We start from the raw sequence: 21,264 nt of genomic DNA on the forward strand, positions 1-21,264 counted from the left end.
TCGTATGTCATTTTGTTGTATCTCCAGGTATCCTGGCTAGCCAAAGTTAGCTTTTTGCCAAAAATGCCTCATAGAAGAGGCAGAAAATGTCATTGCTTTGCATACAGCAGTGGAGCACATATGATTTCAGTCAGAGACAACTAGAAATACAGGATTTCATTTCCTTGAGGTGCCCACATTGGACGCCCTTGGCTCATTTCAGAATGCTTGACCCAAGTGCTGCTTCTGCCCTGGCATGTGGAATGGCTGTTGAGTTCTCGGGGAGCGTAAGCAGATTAGACCAGTCAATCGTCTCTGGGCTGCATGTGATTTTGAAATGCCAGCCTTACCTCTTTTGGGCCTGGATTAAGGGATTTGCTGCAGCAATTTGTTAAAATAAAGATGGATGAAGCCTAGGTGGCACACTAATAAATTGCATAAAGCTGATTTTTTTTTGGAGTGGAATGAGATGGGAAATTATAAACAAGATTTGGGTCATAGCTTTTTGCTGCATGCTTGTTTTTAAGAGGATTTTGGGGGGTCCTATCTAAATGCAGGTGAAAAGCAATTTAGAGGTACGTTGGCTACAACTCATCATTGCTGGACACCTCGCTCAGCTAAAACGGTGTAAAGCAGTTGTCGAGTGCTTCTAGCTGTCATTTTGCTCTTGCTTTGCCTTGTGCAAGCAGAGGCAGAAGATGCAGAGCAGCTGTATTAGCCTTGGCATGTTTCCTGCAGAAAGACAGAGGAGTGGGTGGTGTTTCCCTGCTCAGTAAGGACAGATGGCTCTCAGCTCTCACCCGGGAGATGGGGCTTTGTTACCATGCTTGGTAGAGCAGGAGAGCTGCACTCAGATCATAAGCAAATGTAAGCGTATAAAAATGGAAGGATGGTGGAGGGAAGGGGAGCTGGAGCTGTATGGCTGAACCAGGCAGTCTGAGGGCTGTGTAGCTGTGTCACTCTTTATTCAGGGGAATGAATTTCACTTTTCATAAGAAATTCTGCCCGCTTTGTGTTTCCTGCGTTGTTCCTGAGCGTAATTCACTTTCATACCAAAAGTGATGCTACTGTTTCATTAGAAGAGTGGAGAAATCAGATGGCATTAAGTATAAAGTTAGAGCCTGAGTATATCTGTTAAAGGCAAGTATTTGGGGCAGTGCTTTGGGAATTTGGAAGTGCTGACCTGTGAAACTTTGGAGGTGAGCAGACCTATTTCTGGCAAATGCTTTATTCTTCACTGTTAAAGTCCATTGCATGAGTCTCTTTGTGGATGGCACCAAAGCAGCCGTCCTTGTTTTGCCACTCCCGAGTTGGCTGTGAAGCTGTGCCAAGGAATCCTCTTCCAGTGACTTGCTGTTCTGGTGTGCAGACACAAACCCTTTGGGGTGCTGTAGTGAAAGCTCTGAACAGAGAGAAGAGCCAAACAACAGAGGACGTGGATGGCTCCAACAAAGTGACCCAGGTGTTGGGTGGCAAGGAGGAGAAGGGCCATACAGGAATAAATCAGCACTGCTTGAGCAACCAGTTGGGAGTCATGGCACACGTAGGTGGATGTGCTAAGTAGGTCAGCATAGCTGTGAGATGGGTCGTACCGCTGAGTATCGCTTTGGTTTCCCTTGGAGGAATTCCTCCTCAGGAGGATGAGGGGATTTGTGCAAACATCTTGGCAGAAATACCAGCAGGTCTCCATGCTCACGGGATGGGCCGGGCCCTGCGGGTCTGTAACTCTCACCCTGTGGTCGGGGCTCAGTGGGACATTGACACAGAGTAGGCAAAACCCCGTGGGGCTGCACGCAGAGCACATCCTGCTGACCGCTCCCCGTCAGATGTCTAACAGCTCATTTGTGTCTCCCTGTGTTCACTGAGCAGGACGACAAGTACTGGGCAAGGCGCAGAAAGAACAACATGGCTGCCAAGCGGTCGCGGGACGCGCGTCGGCTGAAGGAGAACCAGATCGCCATCCGCGCCTCCTTCCTGGAGAAGGAGAACTCGGCGCTCCGGCAGGAGGTGGCCGACCTGAGGAAAGAGCTGGGCAAGTGCAAGAACGTCCTGGCCAAGTACGAGGCTCGGCACGGCCCCCTGTAAAGGCACGAGGGGGGGGGAGGGAGCGGGGTATTTTTTTTTTTCTTTTTTCTTTTTTTTGTTGTTGTTGTTGTTGTTTCGGTTGCGGGTTGGCATTTGAATAGATGGACAGCGTGTTTCCTGTTTGATAGCACCACGCCCAAACCAACCTTTTCTGTCTTCAGCACTTTACCAGAAGCAGAAACAAAACTGACTTAACGTCATTTCCTTTTTTCGTTTGCGTGTAGCGGCGTATCTGTGTGCACGTGTGTTCACACCTCTGTGTGCGCATGTGCTTGCGTGTGTGTGTGTGTGTGCGCGTGTGCACGCATCTCAGCACTTCCCATTTGTACAAAGCCCTCTTCGAAGGGTGCCACATTTTTACCTGGACTGTTGAGAACCGCCATCGTTAAGCTTTTTAATTAACGTTTTTTTTTTCAGTGCTGCTTCGGATTGGGGTTTTTATGTTCTTATAACTGGTTCCATCCTCCTGACTCACCTGGAAAGATCCCAGTATAAATTATGTTAAAAAATATATATATATATTTAAAAAAAAAAAAAAAAAAAAGGAAAAAAGAAAAAAAAAAAAAAGAAAAAAAAAAAGTAGGCCTCAGTTTTTGGAGAGTAAGAAGCTGTCGTTGAAGTTACGTCTAATCGGAAAAGTTAACATGCTAATAAAGTGCACAGATGATAATAATTTAGTACTACACTGCAGAGATATTAATTTATAGATTGCTTCTGTTGTATTTTAAGTTCTGGTGATAATTGTCTTCAGATTTAAAGTGCTGTTAGACTGAGTTAGCTCTACTCATTATAGATCCCATAATGGCTTCTCTGTAGCTATTAAGGTTCCTTTTATTTCCACGGACCCCAGGTAGGTAGGAGTACTTATGGATAGAGCACAGAGTGTGTACCTTGCACTGTCTGTACCTGAAGCAATAATCCTGTTGTACGCTAGCACGCATGCTGCCTGGATGTTCCTAGAGGACCTAGGATGGTTTCCCTTCCCAACAGGAGTTTTAATGTCTTTAACTAAAAAACAAAAGAAAAAAGACACGTTGATGTGAGCATGCTAATTGTGTCCCTGCCACGGGGAGCGCATGTGTAAGAAGCAGGATAATTAATTAGCTGAAACGACAAAATTAATAGCATCAAATCAGGTCTGCCGTTGGAATCAGAGGGGCTTTCCTGTTTTCAGTTAGTTCTGCATTTCTTCGAGCTCCATTTTGTGATTAAAAATTAAATACCCCGAATTCAGTTGTTTTTCTCCCATGTTGTGTAATATATTTTCCGTGGATTATATCTTGCTGTTATGAAAATCACTTTAATTCAGTTAGAAGTCACTGGTTTGCAGAGCTCGTTTCTCCTCGTGGTTGTTGTTCCGAGCGTGACATGAACTGATGGTTCTGAGTTCTGTTGTTTTAAACTCTCTCTTCGCTTTTGGACACTTATGTTCAAATCTAAAGTGGACTTCTGAGAAATGAATGTAAGAGACACTGGTGTATTTCAGAGGGGGATGGTGTTGTCGTATACTGTGGTTAATCCAATCGATCTAAGTGTTTACTATAGACCAAAAGAACAGATATTATAAAATGTATAAAGTTTATACAGAATAATTATAGTACGTTTGTTTTGTACAGTATTTTTCAAGTACAAATCCTGACAGTGTATTTTGAAAGACATATATTATATATAACAAAGAGAAAAAGCTATTCTGTGTTTAAAATATATAGCAAAGATATATATTCTCCATTATTGTACAGAAAGGAAATGCTTGGGAGGTAGCTGGTTGGTTTTAGCTTTTGTTTTGTGGCTCTCTCGTGTCTCCGGCCTCCCGCTGGCACAGCGACGTGTTCTGTGCTTTAAGTTAAACTGCTCTGGATGTGGTGTGGCTTCCCAGGCTGGTTGGTGGTACTGAAGAAGAGAGACTCGATTATTTTCCATTGGAAAAGCGTGGCGGATCTGTTTCGTAGGGACAAAGCGCAGTATGGATCGTAGGCAACTATTGATTGGACGATGCAATTTGTAAAGGCCAAAACCAGCACGCAAACCCCAAACTCAGTCACTTCTAATCTGCTGCTGCTGCTGCTCCAATCTGTTTCCAGGTGACCTTTCCTAATAAATAGCTCGGTTTCGTGCCCGCGGTTGTACGTAGTGCTCACGGTTATTCACATGGGAGCGAAACACGGTGCTACTCATCCTGCTCACGGCCTTCTGAGTGTTTTGGCTTTCTTTTCTGATAAAAAAAGGTCGCTCGTTCCATTAAGTAATGATTCACGCTTCAGGAGACGGCTACAAAGGACGCAGCATTTTGTCCAGCATTACAGATATCCACACACCACTGATGTTTTCCCAGTACTTTATCTCAGACAGACCCAGCGTGTCCCTTGCCGTGCACTACTTGCCTGTGGACCATTAACTCAGTGAGCTGAACTTGCACGTGCTGCAGCAAAGCTCGGAGTGCAGTAAGTTCTTTTCTAGAGGTCAGTGTAAGGCACTGAATGCACCAATAGAGAGGCAGGAGACGGCGGTCAGCTCAGCTGAGCCTTCATCATCCGCTCTGTGCTCTGGTAAGCAAACATTTGCTTTCCCTTTGGTGCTGCGTGGTAATGGTGGAGCTCCCCAAGCAGCCACTGCCATGGGTGCAGCATTAGCAGCAGCGCAGCAGTTGGCAGCAGTTTCTCATCAGCATCGCTGTGAGCATTCTTGGAGTGGTGCCTGCAAAGCGGATATGGTGGAAATGAAATCAGCTGATACGGAAATGGTGAGAGCCACGGAGTGCTCCTTAAAGGAGCCCGAGGGCCTCAGGTGCTCACCTGAGCTCTGGGAGTGCAGGACTTGTGGCCTAAAACCTGGGAATGACAACAGCTTTTCCAGCCAGGCTGTCTCCCCAGCGTGACATAAACCAACAGGAAATTCAGCTCCATTCAGCTCCTAGGCTCAGTTTAGCTCTGATGGCTTTGAAGGAGCTTGCAGGCATAAGAAACTCTCATTTTATAAAAGTAAAAATATATGAATTTGCAGAATAAATACCAGCTAAATAATTCAGTGACCTCTACTAAAAAGCATCAGTAAAATGCTTAATTCCTCTTTTTTGTGTTTCACTTTCCGGATCTTAGAAGTGAATTCTTTCCTTTTTGAGAAGGAAAATCCTCTCCAAACAAATGGGACTGGAGATGGATTTGTGAACGTGAGCAGCTGGGGGAGCTGCTTGGGAAGGTGCGTGGCACAGGGCAGGGGAGTCCTTTTCTTCCTTCCCACTGGTGCTTTGGGGTCACTGACTCCATGGCAGCGCCGCTCTGACTTGAACCCACAGAAGCAAAGTGCTCCGGGCAGCGCTGGAGGCTGCAGCACTGAAGGCTCCCAGCCGTGGAGCATTTTGCCTCCGTGGGTTTGTAATAACCCCAATTATTGCTTAAAGGCTATTTTTGCATGTGACATACAATAGAGATGTGCAGTTTTATTTTTATGGAGGGTTTTGTTTGTTTGTTTGTTTTCTATGTCAAGAAGGAAATATATATTATGTATTAAAAGAAGTGATCAACCATTGTATTTCTGGCAACACCACGAGACAGCATCTGTTTAAACACAGGTTTAATGAGATCAAATGAACTGTACGACAAGGAATGGATTGCATCCTGTGTGCTGTTCGGCCCAAATCTCATTTTATTTTTGTCTGTTATTCTCAATGTTTAATAAACTTTTCAATTTGTCTTCTCTCAGCCGTGTGCTTCGCTTTGTCGGGGCCCATCCAAATCCACACGCATATAAGCGAATATATACCCTAAGTGTGTGCATCGTGCTCACGTAGATATATACCCGCACCGCAGCGCTGTGCTCCCCGCGGTGCTGCCGCCCCCTGGCGGCCACCGGAGGAGCAGCAGCTCCGATCCCAGAAGCGGCCTCCAGGGGGCGCTGCCGCCGGCGGCCTCTGAAGGAGGCGCTGCTACGCCGTTAAAAAGCCTCATGGCGGTGTTGGAAATAAACAGCGCTGCGAGGTATAGAAATGTGACATGGAAAAAGATGAAGGAATTGAGTTGGTTTAAGGCTGGAGGAGTATAAGGGAAGGGAAGGAGTGACCGTCTGCACACACGTAAAGCCTGGCTTTAAGGGCTCTTCTCTGGGCACATTGCAGGCAGCACAGGGAGTAACGGGCTTAAATTGCAGCAAAGACAATGAATGCAAGTTAGAGAGCAGAAAGAAACGTTTAGGAGGGCAGAGGGTGAAATAAATACAGAAATAAACTGCCTGGGAGGATTGTGAAATCCCCGTTGTTAGAGGCTGATTGGAACAGGTTGGACGAGCCCATCAGGAACGACAGGCAGAGCTCAGCTGCCTGCAGGCAGAGGATGGGATAAAAATATCTGAGTCCCTTCCAGCTTTATTTGAAGTGATGTAGCAGAAGGTTGATGAAGCTGCTGGGCAACACCATCAGCTGGGAGACAAAGGGCATTTCCGTTCAGTCAGACACACACAGATGGAGTGCATTTAATAAGAAAACCTGTATTTTTCCCTTCCTAAACTCACCTTCAGCTTCCTTTCCAGTTTCAGAGCATGTTTTGAGCCCCCAGAGCGATGACTTCCAGTCCTTTCCTGTGTACCAACCATGCTACTGAATCGTGGCTGCTTGCAGCCCAAAGCACCACCTGAGTGATGTGGGCTGGGTGTCACAGCTGGTGTTAATCAGTCACTGGTGAAGCTGCTCACTAATTACCAGTGCTCTCCCTCCATGCAGCCCATGGGCTGGTCATGCATCCTATCAGGGATGAGGCTCAGTTGCTGGTCAGCCACACCAAGGGAGCTGCCTGCTGTGCCCATCAGCGCCTGCACGACAAACCTCTGCATCACACCTGGGGGCTGAACAGGACACAGAAAGCAAGAAGAGTTCTGCACAGCTGAGGGGATCCCGGAGGTCCCTGCTAATGGCTTTTCACATACCTGAAAATGTAAGAGAGGTTTTTCAAAGGCACCTGAAGGATTTGGGAGCACAAACCCACCGCCAGCACAGCTCCTGCTGCTAAGCAACAAAGACATCTGCAGCCATCCTTCTGAGAGCACCCAGCCTCATTAGAGGCAGTGATGTAACTTCTGTAATCAAACTGGTGTTGGCTTCACTGCCAGCCCTTCACCTGAGTGACAGAAAAGCTGGAGCCAGGACCCACCCCTGCCCAGCCCTCATTGAAGGGTTGTTGCCTGCACAAATAGGGGGGGTAGAAGCACCAGAGTCCAGGGGTTTCCAAATTGCACAAAATGTTTATTGTTAGTTGAGTACATTCAGTCTCACAGTGACTCGAATACGGACCATCCAAAATAAGTTTTGGCGAATTGAAACTATTAAAAACCATTTCCAACACTCCAAAAAAATAAAGCAAAGCGACGCCACGACAAAACAGCTCCAAATTCAAACACGCATCTTCGAGCCACGGTTTCACTTTGGACTACAGGAAACCTTGAGTTGTGTTTCAGTAGTTTTGACAGTGCTGCGTTTCAACAAAAGACATGAAATCACCAAGTGGAAAAATACTCAAATAGACACGACGTTAAAAACCTGAGGCATCCAAATGAGGCTGCTGTGCTGCAGGTTACCTGCCCCCCTGCTCTGCTCACACCCACAGCTGGTCACCTGCTCACACACATTGTGCAGCCCCTCATCAATGCCTCCAAGCTCAAGTTTGTCCCTCCTGTAAATTCTGTTTGTGAAAGTATCGAACCTAAAATATGCAAAACCCCCCTGGCAAATCTAGGTGCAGCATTAAGCGGTACCTTGAACGCCCCTACCTCGCTACTCGGCGTTGGAAGAGAGACAGGCAATGTTCAGAACGACATCTGAAAAAGGCAACGCGTTTGGGTTTTGTTCTCAAATACTGACATGAAAAATGGAGTAAATTAGAAAAAGGACAGAGTCAATCTTAATATAAGACATTCGTTAGATAGTGGGACAGAGAGCAATTCAATATCAGATACACAGTATTACACTGACTCCTCTACATCTGGTCATTTAACACACATTCCACAATCGTGACTTGCTACCACATTTTATTTTCCTGTACAGAAATACAAGTAAAGACCGATTTTACTCTGTGTTTTAAGTCCCAGGATGTCGAGTGACGCTGTATCAAGTTCTTTCACCTTTCCTCCCTAGAAGCCTGTGCTGGGGAGAACCAACAGCCACAGCCTCCCTGTGCTCAATCACTGCTGTCTGCTGCTCTGACCTGGATTTCCTCACACATCAGCCAAAGCCCCAGGGGAAGCTGCTGGGAACTGCTTTTGTCAGCCAATTTAGTATCCCTTTGAAAAACTGAAGCCTTACTTAATATTACAGCACCAATATACGTCCTCTGGAGAAATTACTAACTTTGTTTTGCATCGAGGCATATTAATTGGCTGCCCTCATTAGCGCTGCTGCGCTCCGCTAAGCTGGCTTCCTCAGACTGCTGCCCTATTTATTGCACAGCACCGAGGCAGACTGGCAATCCTGAAGAACCACTTACTGCCAATTGCTTCCAACACACTCCGTTTCCATCGCAGATAAAGCCAAATTAAGGTGCTGTTTCAGTGGTGTTATAGATAAGCGTAACGTTATTCACATCAAAACTCAGCAGAAGAGTATTTATGTGTTAGTTTGCAAAAGTGGTTATAATCACACCTATGCTACAACCCTTGGAAGAGGTACAATGTCTGCCTGTCGGTACAGTATGTGGAATGTAACCATTTCTTGCAAGACTCTGCAATATGAGTAACTGCATAGATGGCGGCTGTTTGATTTCAGTTCAACAAACGTACTCTGAAAGTTTACAAAAACCCCCGGAAAGTCTCTATAAAAGAAGTGACATCATATCAAGATGACAGGTGGTAAAAGTAGATCGCTCACCTGCGAGAAATGCTAGTGGAAAGGTGACAGAAACCCATCTCAAATGGAGAGTTCTATGTTCTCTATTGCACCGACCTGGTTGGAATCGTTAATTTAGAAAAATTCACGTCGTTTAAAAAAAAAAAAAGTCACAAAGTTGAACTAGAATACAAAATTTCTTTGTAAACATCAGGCAGCCGGTTCTGCTAACATGGAATGGACTCAGTACTGCAGCACAGCACCTCTGTTAGTTACAGCACTTGCCATCCGAAGGGCAATTCCGGGACACGCGCATCAGTTCACAGTCATTGTGTTCAGAGAACCACCAAAATCAGTGCAGTTTTCCTGTGCGATTTCCCCAAATTCCTTAAGTCAAATAATACTGTTACAGAGGCCAAGTGCAGTGCTCCCCACGCCCCCATATACACACCTATCTCATAAGTGACGAATGATGTCTGCGGGACTCCTGTAAAGGTACTTCCAAATAGCGTAGTAATGAACTGCAGCCGCTGTGGCCACGAAGACGTGCCAGATGGCATGGGCAAAAGGAATGACTCCATCGCTCTTGAAGAACACCACACCAAGGCAATAGATCAAACCTCCCCAGGCAACCTCCTCCAGTCCTTCCGTGTTGCTCTGGCAATTAACAAGGACATGTTAGGGATGGAGCACAAAGAAGCAAGGAATATCATCTACAAAATGTGGGTGTCTTCACAAAGCCTGGAACCCAAACCCTTTTTATCTCAACTCTGCAGCCCAGATTCATTAAAGGCAGGCAGCACTTCACAGAATGGAAGCTATAAATCTGAAATATAGTTGGCTACATTTGGCTCTTCTGCAGAGCACATTTATAATTACGGTAGACTAAAATCAAGATTATTTTCAGAAGAAACCAGAGCTGCACCAGAACTTGGACCAGTCATAAAAGGAAAGTCTGTATTTGTAACGTCAATAGTTGCATTCCTTACCATGGATGTCACTACCAGAGCAGGAGAAAATCCCATGGCCAAATAGAAGAAGAGTTCAACGATCTTATACCTAAAATGGAACAAAAGCGAATCGTTTCAGGTGATGTACAGGAATATGAACATTTATTTCAACACAAAAATGTACTCAATCTTTTGTTAGCATAATGAGGCCATTACACTTTTCAAAAAGCTTTCTGCACATTTTAGTCTAAAAATAAAGCCATATTTATCTCTGCATGCTAGAGCTGCAGGCAATATTTTATTCACTAAATACTGCCTAGATGCATTAATTTGCATTAAACGGTAGTGAGAGCAAAACATTCAGCAAACTTATATTCTTATTTGAGAAGAAACTCAGCAGCTCTTCATCAAAACAAAGAACAGTTGGTCTTGTCCACTGAAAATATACGTAATGAAATCAGGCTGCAGAACTCAGAGCTGAAGCTGATGCAAATACATCTCAAGGAAGAAATTCTCCTCCTCCTGCACACACAGTGTTATGTCACATGCACGATCTGTACATCATTTCATCTTTCTTTCTTCACCCATTCTCACTCCTGCTAAAGTCTTCTCACTTCCACTGAAGTCTTCATTCTGGATACCTCCCTCCCCCCACTTTAGGAGAAGACAATAAAATAGCCTAAAGACACATTAGGACAGAGCAGCTTTGAACAAGATACAACACCGCGTTGTTCTCATCACTTCTCTCTGCCATCTCGAAGGTCTGTCCTTTCACACAATGAAGAAAGATGACACTCAGAAAGCAAAAGCCTCAGTTTAAAGTTAAATGCAAATAGTAATTCTTACTTCTCATGGTAGAGAAATACATAAACAGTGCCTCCAGCAGCCATCAGCCAGATAAACCAACGCATGTGAGATGCCAGAGGTCCAAGCTCACGAAGATTTAACCTGAAAGCACAAAGATTTCAACAGACGGGATTAATGACTGAATGGAGCACACTAACAGAAGAATACTGAGGCTTAATATAAACAAACATCCAGAGCTGTAACTTAGACATGATGGAGGAGAAGACTGTGGGTACACATCAAGAGACAAGCACATGGAGTGCTTCAGGGTTAGAAGCTTTCTTCCCCCCAGACTTCTTACCACGGTGCATACGATGCCGCAATGAAGACGTAGATCATCATTCTGTCACACATGTGAAAGCAATGCTCCATTGTCCTTGGAATGGAGAGAACAAGAAGTCAGCAGGGCAGATTTGAGTAACACTGGATTTTCCTGACACATTTTGGGATTGCTTCAGGGAAATATAGTAGAATGTTCTACACACAAGGAGGCAGAAAGCTGTCACATGAACCCTGCTTCATCCAGAAATGGTTATCCAGTGACTGTGAGTTATGGCCCAGAATTATATAGGTGTCAAATAAATAACGCAGTTTAGTTTTGCTGTTGCTGCCTTTCTCCCAAGGCCATTGATCATGTATCCCATTTTACTTCTCTTGGCAAACTCTGCATTACCCCAGGTAATGGGAATGATGTATTCCCAAAGGGTGTTCTCATGTCTGAGAGGGGATTACATCCACCACACACATAGGTTATGTTCTTCCCACTCAGCTACTAGATTAAGAGCCACAAGGGTTTCATAGATTGGTATAAAGGCAGCAGACATACAATGAGAGTCGAACATCAATACCACGGCTACTGCCATACCTTAAGTGACTCTTTTTCCAGGAGACGATATGAAACACTGTGGAGACAATGAAGAGCGCGCAGAGCCCCATGCCATAGATCCATGCTGTTATTTTTTCCCATCGATCATCAGAAAGCCGGTGGAGAAGGGCACTGCCCACAATTGCAGGAACAATGAGGAACTAAAACAGAAACCAAAAAAAGGCCATTAACTCTACTCAGCGAATGTAGCTCCCACCCCTCTGTATTGCCACAGCAGGGCAGAAAATGCAGCAGCACGCCACAGAAAAGCATCTGTACACATCTGACGGAGCCTCCCAGCTGCAAGGAGTTTTCCTTCTAGTTGTATATCGACACACAAGGGTCAAGATTCTGACAGTGTCTCAGACAATGGAGTTATAGCTGCTTGTGACACATTCACTCTCATATGATTACAATATGCTTCTTGCTCCTCTTGGAATGGTACCATTTTTATTTTCATATTTTGCTTCCTATTCCTAAGAAGGTTTTGGTCTTACCCTAAGCTGAGCTCTAAAGCACCTCTTGTGCATAGAGGCTAAGCACAGGACAGACCAACAGAAACTAAAATAGCACATGAGTAAAAAAGGAATATTTTAACATAAGCAGTTAAATAGATGGCAACAGAATCAACCAAAGGCTTTGCAGAACTTGGGCTTCAGATACCAAATAACTGCAGACCAAGAACCACGGAATGGTTGGATGTGAAGGGACCTTTAACAACATCCAGTTCCAACCCCCTGCTACAGGCAGGGACACCTCCCAGCAGAACAGGTTGCTCACAGCCCCACCCAGCCCAGCCTGGCCTTGAATGTTTTCAGGGATGCTTCCATTCACAACCCCACTGGGCAACCCATTCCAGTGTCTCACCACCCTCACAGTAAAGAATTTCTTCCTATTATCTAGTCTAAATCTACCTTCTTCCAGTTTAGAAACTACTTCCCCTTATCCTGTAGCTACATGCTCATAAAAAGTCCCTCCCAGCTTTCTTGTAGGCCCCTTCAGGTACTGGAATGTCACTATAAAGTCCTTCCGAGCCTTCTCTTCTCCAGGCTGAAGAGCCCCACCTGTCTCAGCCTGTCCTCATAAGGGAGGTGCTCCAGCCCTCTGACCATCTTTGCGGCCCTCTTCTGGACCTGACGCATCCTTCCTTGAGCAGCTTTAACTCTGTGTTTCTCCAGCACAATGTGGAAATGCATTTAAAACGCCACTTCTTTTCCAGGTCAAGTTCTGTCATCTACCTTTGTCTCATTTAGAAAGAAAATACCAAACCAAAAAGTATGTAAAAGAAAGAAGCTGCTGACTCAGACATTCCTACCTTTCTCCTTTGACTACGAGGGAAAATCTTTGGTAGCCCTTCCATTAAAAATTCTGCATAAGTTCCTTTTCAGACACTTCACAGGTTAAATTCTTCATTGCTTAACATGCAAAACAAAGTCAGGAACCAGCAATGTTTAAACAAACGTGGCAATTCTGCTTTGCATTACAGGCTTGTCAGAGTGCAAAGTTCTGGTCTAGCCAGTACTATCTGTCCTTTATCTACTTGCAGACAAAAATTGAGACTCTCATCACGGCTACAGCTCAGAAGATGGAGAGTGTATTGAATCAATCTATAAAGCAGCTGAAGAAAAGAGCTATAAAAAGACAAAACAATACTTTTTCCTATGGATTTTGAAGCGTACTGATTGTAGCTTCTTTACCATTCTATTCTTTTTTGCAGAGCCTGCTACATTTAAGCTGAAAGCTGTACAGTCATACGATTGAGAAGTGTGGCATTCTTGTATCTACAGCATTTGGACCAGAGGTGAAAATACTTTGAGTTTTGCAATGAGTCTATGGAAACTGACCTCGTGCACTTTAAGGCCAAAAATAGTCTTTCAGCCTGGCTTCTCATTTGTCACAAACCATAAATTTCCATATACATATCCTGGGCTGCTCTCAAATTTAGGAAAGGTTAAAGCATTTCACTCCTCAGGAGATTAGTCACTCCTGTTTTCCACATATGGCACACAGTTTAAAGTGTGGCTAAAGCCCTTAAGACAGCAGGGAACTGATTAGATGTGACAGTTATTTCATTCCATGTTTGCAGGAGGCACTTAGATTAAAAACAAAATCTGTTCCAGTCAACTGGACAAAAGTTCTTTAGATTCTTGTGTCGTCAATGGACTTCATTATATCTAACATCTGTCTCAAAGAAAAAACGCCAACGAACAAAACAAGACAGATTTTAATTAGAAAACTCTCTAGTGCAAGAATGGTATTTTAATCCTAAGAGAGAAGCAATCGGCCCTTCAAACAGAGGGGTATTGAACAGAAAAGGCCAAAGAATCAGAACTGATAGAACTAGCATGGCTTTGCTGTGCCATTTAGGGGAATGACATGGAATGTCCAAGCTGCCAACATTCTGTCTCTACATACAACTGCTTACCTGCCCTTCCTGTCTCCTACTGACTAAAGACAGGTCAATGCTTTGTTTAAGCTAAAAAAATAAAGTTGTCAAGACATTTTGAATAGCTTTTCTAGTAAGAAATCTGAAGATGCCTTGTCATGCTCCACAAAGTTAGCTTCATTACCGTACCCCAAGGCTGTACGTACGACCCTGTATTCCCATTCATTAACTGATGTTTTCCAAGCAGCTGCCTAAACAGATTACCATGTACTGAAGTAGAAAACCAGAAGTGATACCTACCAGAGGAGCACAGTCATTAAATACAAGTTGATTACTTTGAGAAATAAAAGTACAACTGTGAAAGATCTATGTAGAACCATTACTAAACACTGTTAGACACTGATAGAAATCATGTATAACTGAAAACTATTGTAGGCTAGCAGCAATTGCTCAACGACTTGAGCTTCTAATGTTTAGTAAAACAATCGGTAAGAAGAGGACAAAAAGCTCACCCCCCCCCGGCTTTTTCCATTCTGCTTCCCTACTTTAGATTCCAATTTCAAGGCTTTACATTTTGATTTTAAAAATTATTTACTGTATGCAATTTTATTTACAGAGCAACAATCCCCTTAGTACACTCTATTTTCTCTAAAGTGGATGTTCACATATCCCCAAGTTACGAACGGTCCGTGGTATGCTGTAGCATATAGCCTGTCTGTTCAGAAAGTAATCAGACAAACTGACCATAAACAGCAGAGAACCACAAAATACTGATAGGACATCTCAGCTGTAACCTGCTGCTGTCAGACAGGAATATCTCATGCCTGCTTTTCAGCGAGATGATGCCTAGAATTGCTGAGGAATATGGCAACTTCTGCCAGGTATCTTCAAATCCAACTTCTTGGTCAGGATTTGTACAAGGATTAGGAGCTAAACCAGATATTTATGCTAACTAACAGAGCGTTGCTACATTTCTCTAGATATATTTACATAATGCTGTACACGAGACAAGCTTCAGTTGGCTTTTCTACATGTAAACCAAAGTAATTCTGTTTTTACCAGCAACAGTGACTGCTGGTAAACAAGCAGACGACTGGTGATCCCATTGACTGGGCTGCTATGGCTGAAGCGTGTGTAACAAGACCAGAGACTGTAAATACGCTCCCATTTGGGCTAAGGGAAGTATTTATCCATATGGGACACAAATTTATGTGAGAAAGGAAAAAGGAAACGCACTTACTGCGTGTGTGTAACAGTTAGCAGCATGTTCGTAGCAAGTGGGTTTGTAGCGGCTGTTGGCTGGAGCTGGATGGTTCATGAACCTGCGGAGTAATTAAGGAGTGTTTTTAATGAACCACCTTCAGAACGTCATGAAGGACCAACTCCCACCCGGTACCATTACAAATCTCAGTACAGATGTGCTTAAGGCAACTGTTATTAAGATTCCCAATTTGCTCAAATGCATTTCCTCACCAGAAATACAGCTCAAAACAGTCCCGTGCAGGGGATGGTTACCAGCAACCAAGACTTCCCTCATTTAATAGAAGATACATACAGAAGTCACACCTCCCTCTTCTCCAACTGTCTGGTCAAAGAAAGTATTATGTAATCAAAGTAGGAAGCAGTTAATTAAGACTTGTCTTTTTCTTGAATTATGGCCTTTGCCATCACTGCCCAGGGTTACTCCTTTGGAAGGAGACTCCTGGCTCTACAGCAATATCCAGTTCTGCAGCACCTCAGAATAAACCAACTCGAACCTCTGGGTTCAAGATTGCTGGGTTACGAACCACTTATCAATCTGTCAAGAAAACCACTGTTTGCTAAGCTGGTATGTGAAAATTGGTTAAGGCTGTTTGAGAGCCCTGATTAAGAAACACGGTACCACGATGTCCAAATTATGGCAATGAAAATAAATAGAAATAAAACCAAAAACCAACCATTACTAACAGCAGGGATTAAAACACAGTAATTTTCTTCACACACACACACAAAAAAAAAAGCAAGTGCAGAAGGTGGTTGCATCACCTGCATCACCTACAGACACAGTGCTCGGTTTTACATGGTTCTGCTTATAAGTTTGGAGGGCATTAAAAATAAAGGCATCTGTTGGCTCAGTGCAATGACCACAATCACTGCCCTGACTCTATAAATCCAAGTCACGGAAAGCCTCCCACGTGCAGAATGCTGTTCTGTGCCTCAAAGGGCCACAGGGGGAGCCTTACAAGAGGCTGAAACCCCCCAGAACACAAAGGAATAAGCTTATCCTTAGCTTGATTGTTTCTGTTGTTCAACGTTTCTGTGTATCATCACCTGAAGAAGCTATTAATAATTGAAGGCTGCCTGCTAATGGGGCCTCCTGTTATCCATTAGAGGGATTCTTAGAATTTTTTCCTCTTCATTTATATTTATTCAGGAGAAAAGGTGATGGATCGTTTTCACAGCAGGGCCTGGAGGAAGGGAAGGTTTGAGGAATACAAAGTCTCTTATTAGGATCTGGTATTCTTGCAAATTAAGACAGCGCTGTTAGCAGCAGAAGAGGACAAAGGCATTAACAAAGCTATCTGTTCCCTGTCATCTACACAAAGGGCCTTTTTCCCCCTTTGTTTGTGCCCTCACCAGAAATATTCATTTATCTGCGTGGTAACTTTACCCCAGCAAAACAAACACCGGATTTCAGACAGCTTCACACATGCACCTTTAATTCCAAGTAATTCCAAACATCTTCCTTAAATAATAAATAAAATCAGCCTTGAACATCTCATTTAAAACAATAAGGTTACTGTTGTGTCTATGGAACACAAAGCTTTACCAGGCTCCCACAACCACTGAAAAGCTCTTTTCTTCCATTTTGGATCCCATCTGCTGATGGAATTATCCTTGAATGCACGAAGCAAGGAAGGCATTGGGAAAAACAACCAGCAAACACCGATCGAGTCTCAAAGATCTAATTTGGGTTTTTTTGTCTAGTCAGGAAGCACGCTTCCTTTACTCGGCTCTAAAGGACTCACACTTCCTTCTAGCAGCTGCAAAGCACATTGTCCCTTTTTATATCACTTTTCCCTTGCGCTCTCCTGCAGCAGGAAAGGCCAGTCAGACCTGAGCCACACACAGCAGCACACCCCCAGAAACAGCAACAAGGCGGGCAGAACTCTGCAGACAGCAGCAGCAGCATCCAGTGGGCGTATAAATGTAGATACCAAAGCAATCTGTTACATTGCCGAGGCTCTGTGCTTTTGAGAGGAAAAACCACCACAAGCAGGTCAAGGCAGATCAGCGCTGCGTTTCAATGACACCCACATAGGTATGATTTTGAAGAGAAAGGATCAGCTTTTCGGTCAGGTTGACGATTATTCGTTTTTAAACCAAACCGGCAGACATCTCCTCTGTGTGAATTCGGCCCGTTCAGTTCCAACCACAGGCACATCCCGTAGCTACCGTCTACCTGTGGTTGGTACCTGCCCACATCATCTCCTCTATCACTGAACAACCGAGACACAGACGTAACTCACATCAACGCCGAAGCGGCCCGCTTTGGAAACATACAATGCATTCACACACGTGTGAGGCTTTCAGGACAGCTAAGAATCCACTGATATCGGCTCTGCTCTAAGAGCCAGGACTGGGTGAAGGCTCCCTCATCCCCGGCGGTTCCCTCCGGGCGCTCTCCATGCAGCGCAGCACAAAGGCGCGGGACACGCGTGTCCGTGAGCCTCGTGCACAAAGGTCCGATCACGTTCTCGCCTCCCTCTCCCTCCGCTCCCTTTCGGTTTTATTTCCCCTTTAACGCTCACTCTTCGGCTTCTCGAGCCAAGCCGAGAGGGGCGAGCAGCGCAGCCCCGTAGCGGTGCGTTTTACCTGCGGGGAGAAACCCGGCGCACGGCGGCCTGCCCGGGCAGCGGCTCTCGCTCCGAAGCAGCACCGGGAGCCGAGGAACCGAGTCGAGGTACCGAGAGCCACAGGTCGGGGCCCCGCGGCGGGTCCGCGGCACGCGGGCGGATGTGTGACCCTTCACCCATTTTAGAGGGGAAAACACACCGCTCGTAACTGAACCACCGCCCGCAACGCGACCACCGCCCGCCCCCCGCCCGGCCGGGACCCTCCGCCCGATGGAGCCGCGCTGCCCCGGGGGCATCACGGAGGGCGCGGACACCACCCACAGCCCGGCGCGGCCGCACGGACAGCCCCGACACCCCCAGCCCGGGACCCCGCGGGCAAACAGGAGAAAGGAGGGGAAGGGGAAAGGAGGGGAGGATCCCTCACCTCCGGAACCGCTCCTGGAGCCGCCGCATGGGTCCGGGCCGCCCGCCCCGGCCGGGCGCTGGGCGGGGGGTCGGGACGGGAGGCTGCGGGCGGCTCCTGAGGCTGCGAGGGCCGGAGTCCGGGCCCTCATTGGCGTGCGGGCCGCCGCGGCGCGGAGCGACGGCCAAAGCCCGTCCGTCGGCGAGGAGCGAGAGCCGGGCGGGCGGGCGGCCGCTTTAACCGCCCTCCGGGCTCCCCACAGCCCGCCCGGCCCGCGCCTCGGCCCGCCCCCAGCGCCCGGCCCGCCCCGAACCGAGCCCGGCTGAGGCGGGACCATGGCGGGGGGACATGGCGGCCGGCGGGGCGGAGCCGAGCAGCATCTCCGGCACTGCGTGGTCTGCGATTCACCCAAAGAAGATGGAAGCTCAGGGCTTACCAGTGCGGACGGGGCCCTTCTGTGAGGGAAGCGGGGCTCTGGTGCTGGGCTCCGGCGCTGCCGCTCCGTGCTCTGCCGGGGCTGCGGTGGTTGCTCTGCTGCTGCTGCTAACCCGGCTGCGCACCTCTGAGGTATCCGTATCTGCTCACACCCTACAGTTGTACAAGCAAGGGTTATGTTGTGTAAGCGAAGAAACGGTGCTGAGAATGTTTCCATAGATAAGTGTGGTGTTGCCTATACCACTATGGTACAAATCGGGGCATGAATGAGGAGAATATTAAGTTCTGTTCGAGCTTCTGTGTTGTAATCTAAGATCTTGTTTACAATAGGATTCGAACAGATCCAGCCCTCAACAAAAGCAATAGTGCAGGCATACCAAAGCAAACCACCGTTAGGCAAATAAACCATCCAGCAACCGCAGTGAGATCGGTAGGACGGGGGCAGATGGACCTGCAGCTGTTGCAGGAGTTACCCCAACTGAGCTTCACCTCTGCCTGCCAGGAGGAGTCAGCATTGTTGCTGGTTGGCAGTCAAACTAAATCCAGTCTCTCACGGCCCTGGGTCCCTTTTACTAAGTCTTCCTCCACGCCGTAAGTGAGCAAGCAAGTGAAGTGGTAAACCTGCAGCCAGAACGCTGCTCCAAGGCGAGGACAGAACTTGGGGCTGGAAAGGAGCATGGAAATCATGGCAGTCAGCTGAGATCCCCCATGACTGAAAATAAGGCAGTATAGCACCCATTTCTAAGGATAGAAAAGATGACCCAAGGAACTACCGACCCGTTAGCCTCACCTCAGTGCTGGGGAATATCATGGAACAGATCGTCCTGGAAGCTATACTAAGGCACGTGGAAGAGAAGGAGGTGGTATGGGACAACCAGCACGGCTTCACCAAGGGCAGGTCCTGCCCAACCAACCTTGTCATGTTTTATGATGGCGTAACCACATCAGTATACAACGATACTGGTGTCATTTATCTGAGCTTCATTAAGGCCTTTGGCACAACCCTCCATATTTGATTCTACCAGTAAATGTGTCACAGGGGCTTTTTCTCCTTGTTTCCAAAGCTGTTCTTTTCCACTTTTTTTCCACATTCATCACTTCACTTCTGAGACTGTCAATGACTACAGGAGCTGTATGGTTTGCCCTTATTATTTCTAGTTCAAATTTTACCCATGCAGAAGCTCCTGCAGAGCCTTTGGGGGAACTATCTGCTGTCTAGGGACAGAGGAGTTCATTCTCCTGGTTGTTTAAGCCAGCACTTTTATGAGCATTGAATTGGCACACATACATACGTCATTTACTGAATCAGAACCTGGGCAGCTTTTATAGGATTATGCAAACAGGGACACAAATGTGGGGTCTGTAATTACAGAATTTGCACTTTTCATCCTGTTACAAGATCATCCTGGCCTGCACAAACCTATGAAGCCAACAGGTGGGACTTGCTGGAAGTTTGCTTTTACCCAGCCAAGGTGACATTTTAAGGACCACATGAGAGGTCAGTAGTGAATCAGATTCTGTCAGGAGGTTACACTAAACATCTCACACAAAAGCTGAGTTTCTTACAGCTGTTTGGCACAGATAACCTGTTTATATATCAGCCCGCATAATGCCTGGAGTCTTGGTTTGTTGAACAGATAACAGACAAGCATACATTCGTGCTACCAAGTGGATCTACCAGTGATGTTGCTAAGTAATGTCCCCAGGTATGTACTTACTTTTCGGAGCTGCTGGGCTCTGTCGGAGCAGCAGAGAGGCACACTGTGGCTTGAGAAGCTCTGACTCGATGTAACACAGCAGAGAGGCAAGCTGAGCAGCGTCGGGCCTTAACAAGGCATGGGAAACGAGTCTGACAGGTGAAACTCCTCTCCACCCCCAGTCTATGCACTTCTGGCAAGGGAGGGGAAAAATGTCTTTTGCTTTCTTCATACTTCATAACAAATCTGAGACTTCCTCTCTTGAGAGTCTCTGTGCTAACTGAGGAGGGTGGTGGTTTCCCTGAGGTTCTATTTAGAAGCTTTAGAGGTAAAGCTCCTTCCCTTTCTCCAGTTTAGAGAATAAATTCTGAAAGAAGCGTGGTTGTCACTGACTGCTTCATACATGGTCATGGTAGAAATGCAGTCAGACAAAGACCTCCTTGGCTGGCAAAACCTAATTTACTGACATAATTCTGGAAGGAAAACATATTTTTCAAGTTTCTAGTGCAAAAATTGGCTTTGCAGTAACACAACCTGTAAGACCAGGACAACAACAGGTCCCAAGTGAGCCCAAGGCAAAGCTCAGTGTGCTGCCCTTGGCCTGTGTTTGGGCACACCCCTGCAGTGCTGCAAAGCAACTCATATTCCCCAGGGAGGCTTGGCATGTGTGGGGACACGTGGCTGCAGAGCACCCTGCACTGGGGCTTAGCTTGGCACAGGCTCCTTGGGCCAGGGCTCCTGCATACCACATGAACAGCTCTGTTCATCTGCTGCAAACTGGCTCAGATTGCTGCCTTTCCTGACCATCTTGGTGAAGGAGAAGAATCTTGTACTGAAATGCATGTCAATGGTCTTGTGAAACAAGCACCTCTCCCTCCCTCAGCCTTCCCCTAGCCTAATTAATAAGGTCATCCTGCTGAAGGCAGATTATAAATAGCTTTCCAAACACTAATGGAATTAGTTCTGCCCTGGACAAC

General features: G+C 46.2%; 2 protein-coding genes across 4 annotated transcripts in view; one reads left to right on the plus strand and one right to left on the minus strand.

Annotated features, from left to right (window-relative positions):
• HLF (HLF transcription factor, PAR bZIP family member) overlaps positions 1-2,587 on the plus strand; it is a 29,446-nt gene extending 26,859 nt beyond the window's left edge. The window contains exon 4 of the mRNA XM_072351732.1: positions 1,849-2,587. Within this exon, the coding sequence (XP_072207833.1) occupies positions 1,849-2,064 (216 nt within the window). The 3' untranslated portion in view covers positions 2,065-2,587. The remainder of the gene's footprint in view (positions 1-1,848) is intronic.
• Positions 2,588-7,273: 4,686 nt separating this feature from the next.
• On the minus strand, positions 7,274-20,480 carry MMD (monocyte to macrophage differentiation associated). Of its 3 annotated transcripts, XM_072351920.1 has the most exons (8): positions 20,309-20,480; positions 18,592-18,743; positions 15,157-15,238; positions 11,531-11,691; positions 10,967-11,041; positions 10,666-10,767; positions 9,859-9,928; positions 7,274-9,526 (listed from the first exon to the last, which is right to left on the minus strand). In XM_072351920.1, the coding sequence occupies exons 3-8, from the start codon at positions 15,232-15,234 to the stop codon at positions 9,326-9,328; spliced, it is 687 nt and encodes a 228-aa protein (XP_072208021.1). In that variant the 5' UTR covers positions 15,235-15,238; positions 18,592-18,743; positions 20,309-20,480; the 3' UTR covers positions 7,274-9,325. The 3 variants fall into 3 exon arrangements, with proteins under 3 accessions (XP_072208021.1, XP_072208022.1, XP_072208023.1); XM_072351921.1 differs by lacking the exon at positions 20,309-20,480 and having other exon boundaries at positions 18,592-18,830; XM_072351922.1 differs by lacking the exons at positions 18,592-18,743; positions 20,309-20,480 and adding an exon at positions 18,177-18,384.
• Between the last annotated feature and the right edge of the window lie 784 nt (positions 20,481-21,264).

Source organism: Excalfactoria chinensis, chromosome 17 (assembly GCF_039878825.1).
Source record: "Excalfactoria chinensis isolate bCotChi1 chromosome 17, bCotChi1.hap2, whole genome shotgun sequence".
In the NCBI taxonomy this organism is placed as follows: domain Eukaryota; kingdom Metazoa; phylum Chordata; class Aves; order Galliformes; family Phasianidae; genus Excalfactoria; species Excalfactoria chinensis.

Bases quoted from the DNA above. Each gene is read 5' to 3' on its own strand.
- MMD (XM_072351922.1), bottom strand. From the start codon at position 18,205: ATGCGGCGGCTCCAGGAGCGGTTCCGGAG. The intron at 11,692-15,156 runs GTAAGTGCGTTT...TTTCTGTTTTAG, and splicing joins CTAACTGTTACACACACGCA to TTCCTCATTGTTCCTGCAAT. The intron at 9,527-9,858 runs GTAAGGAATGCA...GTTAATTGCCAG, and splicing joins CTCTGGTAGTGACATCCATG to AGCAACACGGAAGGACTGGA.